The 5,514-nt window shown below is 44.7% G+C and overlaps 1 protein-coding gene across 1 annotated transcript in view; it reads left to right on the forward strand.

The window, feature by feature from the left end:
• Positions 1-5,514, forward strand: part of Plekhg7 (pleckstrin homology and RhoGEF domain containing G7) — a 55,858-nt gene that overhangs the window by 29,764 nt on the left and 20,580 nt on the right. Inside the window, exon 11 of the mRNA XM_033763830.1 lies at positions 1,782-1,895. Within this exon, the coding sequence (XP_033619721.1) occupies positions 1,782-1,895 (114 nt within the window). The remainder of the gene's footprint in view (positions 1-1,781; positions 1,896-5,514) is intronic.

Here is a 5,514-nt window from a genome sequence, read left to right on the forward strand (position 1 = left end):
GAGGCTGAAGCAGGAGGATCGCTGTGAGTTCGAGACCAGCCTGGACTACATAGTGAGTTCCAGGTCAGTCTCAACTATATAGTGAGAGCCTGTCTCAAAAAACCAAAAAAAAAAAAAACAAATCTCAGGATTTCTCGATTCCATAGAAGCCAGAAAATTATTTAAATTCAGCGCTTAGTAGAGTACAGGGGAAGCCTAGCATCCAGACTGCAAAGCAAGGTCTCCAACACGTGAAGCACAGCAGAAGCAGAACCTTAAGGGCAATTCTGCAGAAGGGCTGGTCCCGTTTCAGGGGCTAAAGGAAGCTACCAGCCAAGCTTCCCTTCAGAGGAGAGGGGCATGGAACCCTCCCCTGGAAGGGGAAACACAGGCGTGGTGACCAGTCCAGCACAGGTTGCTGAAGCTCAGCAGCTTACAGAATACGCCATCCTGTGCTCACAAGTGAGCCATGCGTGGGAGTCGCAGAAAATGAAGCCGAGGTCCAGAGAGCTCAGATAAAGCGGCTGCAGTTCTCAGCCAGTGGGTGTAGGAACTGATTTCTAGGCCAGACCATTAACGACTCTGCCGTGGCCGCTCCATAGCGGTGTCCTAGGAAGGGCATTTCTCCGGCACTGCGGCGTCTAGAGGGAAGCACTTTTCATCTTCAAGTCCTCTTCTCTGCCCACCCATCCACACACACCTTCTAAAATAAACTCCTATCATCTCTTTAAAATTACTTCTTGCAGAAGCCAGAGACCCCGTGTTGCTCTCCATAGCATTCTGTTCCCAGAGGTCCAATGACAAAGCATTTTTCTTGGTTCGTGTTATATCTGATTTCTTTAGTGTGCTCTCCTTTCGTGGCCTCTCAGGTTGGGCCTGCTTCCTCCACTAACAGTCACTCTAGCATTTCCAGTAAGTGTGTCCTCCTCCCCTGACTCCACCTAATTGTGGTACAACTGGAAATCCCTTCACGGGACTCATGACATTCGACGGATCAATAAATCCATCGAGGGCACGGGGCTTAGTAACATGGCAGACGCTGTGGGATCCTAAAGAAAGCGTGTGCCGGTAATGAGCCAGAAGTACTGCTGAAGAGAACAGCATGACCATCATTCCCCCAAAACACGTTTAACTGAATCGGCGGCACATTGTACAGTGTGCTGTTTGATTATTCACCACATTGATATATGTAGAAAAGTTGACAATTAGCCTTATTCTAAAAGGAATGTGAGGTGGCTTACAAGTGTGGTCATTTTGGCAAGCTGGAGGCATTATTAAATAAGGAGGCTGGAGAAAAGAGAAAATGAGTGCTAGACTGGGTAAGACTACTGAAAAATACGTGCCACGAAATACAGAACACTTCACAGAGACGTTCAAAATTTCTATGTTTTTCAGAAGACAGGACAATCAAATCTGAGGGCATTTTTGAAAATATTTGACGAAAAGTTAAATGTTGTTACTTCAATCACTTAATGCTAACACAAGCTTAACATCAACTGAGTCAAGGGAGTCAGAGATAGCAGAGAAGAAAAAGATGAATTAAAGCATCCTAAATGGAATTTCCCTGAAGTATGGGGGGGAAACACTGTTCACTGAGGTGTTAACTTTATCGTGAGAACACTGTATTTCTTTAGAAGACGGTCTATTGTGGAGATGACCTGTTTATATATCCACACCTCCATAGGTCCTGCACTGTCACGGTGGCTCCTCCATTTCCCCCTCTTTTAGTCAATGATAAAAGTGCAGAAAAAGAGGAAGTGTGTCCGGGTGCAGTGCTCCCCTAACTCCAGTCTTCTCTGCAGTATTTCCGTGGAAGTCTCTGTCAGAGCCACCAGATGTACTGCCTGAACTACTCTGCTGCTGTGTTTTATCTGGAGACCCTGAGGCAGAGGGATGACTTCGGCATTTACCTAAAAGTAAAGTACCGGTTTACTTTCTTTTAGAATTTTCCTAACCCTCTTTGGGTGGAACAGATCCTGAGAATTATTATGCCCCAATTAAATGGGAAAGAAGAAAAGTAATGACTTTTAATACATTTTCAACCATAACTGTTCTTCTCAGAAATACATCCTCCACTGTAAACAAGAATTTTGACCGGTGCACATCTGGAAACGTAATATCATGTAATATCCTTCTGGAAATTGTGGCTTGGGCTTTAATACGTTTGATTCGTGCATTGGTTTGTTTAACAGTAGAAACTGGCACATTGTAAGGAGAAAACTACTGCAAGAATGTAAGCTTTGTTGGGGACTAGAAGTTTGGCTCTTGTAGGACTGGGTCCAAATCCTATTGCATAAAAACTAGGAGCATCGTTTACATTGTATGCTTTGTGAATGGTGCCCCCTGGAGAAGCTCACGGGACACATGTAAGTGGTGCCTCTGAATTGGGCCAAATGAGGCTCTGGGTCCCAAAAGCACTAGAACAAGGAGTTTCTGCCGGGGCCCTTCAGTATCTGCAAATGAGCAAACCTGTTACCACTTTTCCTTGACTCTTTCAGTTCCTCTGACTCCCCTCCCTCTTGCCATTTCTTTAGTGGAAACCGTATCATCTCAATACTTGGCCAGAGTCCTTTTGAAAGGCCCGGGGAGAATGGTCCAAGCCTTTCCAGAAACCCAGCTCTTCCCTACATTTCCACAAACCCCTGCCGGAGATTCTCCCCAGAGGTTTGAGCACAACTTTTCATCGGTTCCTTGTGACTTCAGAGGCCTTTGCTCTGGCTTCAGTTTGTCAGGAGGCCTGGGAGTGTCGGGGATGAGCGAAGCTTCAGCTCCTAAAGTCCTCCTTGCTACTCACACTGAGAACAGGAAGCTCTTTAGATTTTCAAATACATGAAATAATCACACAGCAAATGTTTTCCCCGGAAGCCAAGAGGTAAGATTCTTAGCTAAGCACCCAAACTGGAGAGATTAGGGTCCATTTCTCTCTCTTCCAAACTAAGAGAAAGATTAATTCAACAAGATCCAGCCATCATTTTCCAATAACTGTGGAAAATCCCACATGAAATAAGGTGATAGAGGGTGGCTCATATCAATATATGAAATGTATGTAGCAGCCAAAGATCTTGAGGTAAAGGATGCAAGGCTGTGAGGACAACAGCATGATACCCCCGATGGTCTTATAATGCACAGTGATTTACCATGCATTTCATCAGTCGTCTCTTTTCACACTTAGCGCAAACCTGTGAAGTTGATTATTTTGTCTCCACATGTCCCTAAAGCTCAGAAAGGATATGCGACATTTGCCAGGTCACAGCCAGTAAGTGGTAAATGCAGAACCAAATAAAAGTCTCTAGGCAAATATAGATATGCTTAGCCCTATTTAAACATTACACCATGTATATACTTGTACTGAAAAAATCTCAAGGTTCTCCACAAATACGTAGTTTTAGGTATCCGTTAAAATTGATTTTGAGCCTGGGCTTGGTGGCTCACACCTATAATCCCAGCACTTGGGAGGCTGAGGCAGGAGGATTGCTACGAGTTAGAGACCAGCCTAGACTACATAGTGAGTTCCAGGTCAGTCTCAACTACATAGAGAGACCCTGTCTCAAAAAACAAAACAAAACAAAAAATTGATTTTGAAATTTCCTTCAGTCCAATACTCTACACTAACACTGTTTCTAACTCCTCAGAGCTACTTCCTGTTGCCAGGGAATTGTTGGCCTCATGACGCAAAAGGGAGGGGTGAGGGAGAGACTTTGGAGGAGTTAGAAAGGAATCTGCTAGAAGACTGGATGTCGAGCCTTTCCATTGGTCCAGGCCCTCTGCACAAAAACTCTGTGAATCAATATTATCCCTGTTTTTCAGGATCTTGGACAAATTAGGAAACTTGCTGTAGTATGGTTGTTCTGAGGCATAGGGAAAGTTCAAATTCAGGCATGTCTGAAGCTGACATTCATACTGCATCTATGTTTTGCTAGAAATATCTTTCTCAGAGAGCTTAAATCATGTCAAAATGTGGGCTGCTGAAAATGAATTTTGATTACACCAAAATGAATTTGCCCTCAGTACCATGAAAAGTTGGCTGCTATGAACTTATAGACATCAGCCCAGTGAGTCTTGACAGAAGTAGGATTCTTATCACTGTTTTACATTCAATTAGAAGGATGTAGAGGAAGGACTGGGGGTTTTGTACTAGGACCAGTGTAGCTCAACTAACAATAGGTAAGAACGCTGGAACTTATGGACTCCATAGTGGAGATGTCCCAGACTGTTCTATGACTTCTCGTTAGAAGTTTTCATCACACAGTGGAGCAGGCATTGTTATCATCTACATTTGGCAAATAAGGTTTGGTGAGGTCAGCAAATTTCCCAAGGTTCCAAGGATGTTGGCTGCCTCAGTCACTGCTGTCTCTCACCAAGACAGATTTACTAGCAGAACATTTTAATTTATTCCCCTAACTCCCTTTGCTGTTCCCTTAAATACACTGGATATTTATTATAAAATAAAAGTAGCCTTCATTTACCTAGGCCCCTCACTAAAAGGCCTTTTTATGTCCAATCTCTCTTTTTAGAGCCATTCTTTGATTTCCCTAATGCATCTGAAAAATAAAGGCAATAGAGAGATGAAAGAAAACCTTATAGCTTTTCTTTCATAGTTGTCAACCAACTTTTTTCCAGTCTTTTGAGGCTTCCAAAGCACTAAAAGCTTCTGATACCCTTCCCTCGGTCTTTGTGTAAATTATTTACCACTGATGCATCTTGCCTGATTGATATCTCAAGAATTTGGGTATTTTCACTTTTACCCTGACTACCAGTGAGTGCTGGAAGTCAGAGTTCTTCCTCACAGACTGACAGTCTGGGGCAGTGGCCTGGGGCTGTGTGCGTTGAGGGAATCCCTCACTGCTGTTGAGAAATCAGTTACTGAAAGTCCCCAGCCAGCCCAGAGGATGAGCAGGTGTCCCTGGAATGCTGCTGAGTCGGCCTAGAAATCAGTTACTAAAGCCATAACCCTCCCGATCCCACCTCTTTCCACCTCCTCCCTCTCCGCCTGTTCCCATCTGTCGCGCCTGCCTCCTTCCCCACCAGTTCCAACCCCAATGAGAACAGTAGGCACGGAAGACGGATGAGAACTTGGAGGTCATCCCTGCTTCACTGAAGAGGAGTCTGAGGTCCAGAGAAGGGAAGGTGCTCCTTGCAGCCTGGTTCTTAGAGCTCTATGCACCATGCCTCAGAGCTCCCTGGCATGACCTGATGTCTGTATGTAAGGGGCTGAGAAGACTGCACTCAGCTGGATCCCTGTGAACAAGAGCCCTGCATGTTTTCCAAAGAAGAACTTTGATAAGTCTGTTAGAGGGGCAGGGTGAGACGCCCCATCCTCTCGCCTACGGACATGGTCCAGCTTGCTAAGCAAGAGGCTAGGAAGCAAAGAGAGGGTTTGGAGGAAGGAGGGAGAAAGATCTGCCAGCACAGCTGGGTTCTGGTGAGGGCCCTTTGCTGGGCTGTAGACTACTATTTTCTCACATCCTCACATGGTAGAAAGAGCTGGAAAGCTCTCTGAGTTCTTTTCCTTTTTTTTTTTTTTTTTTTTTTTTT

This window comes from Fukomys damarensis, unplaced genomic scaffold (genome assembly GCF_012274545.1).
Source record: "Fukomys damarensis isolate Sample0158 unplaced genomic scaffold, DMR_v1.0_HiC HiC_scaffold_15, whole genome shotgun sequence".
NCBI classification, from domain to species: Eukaryota; Metazoa; Chordata; class Mammalia; order Rodentia; family Bathyergidae; genus Fukomys; species Fukomys damarensis.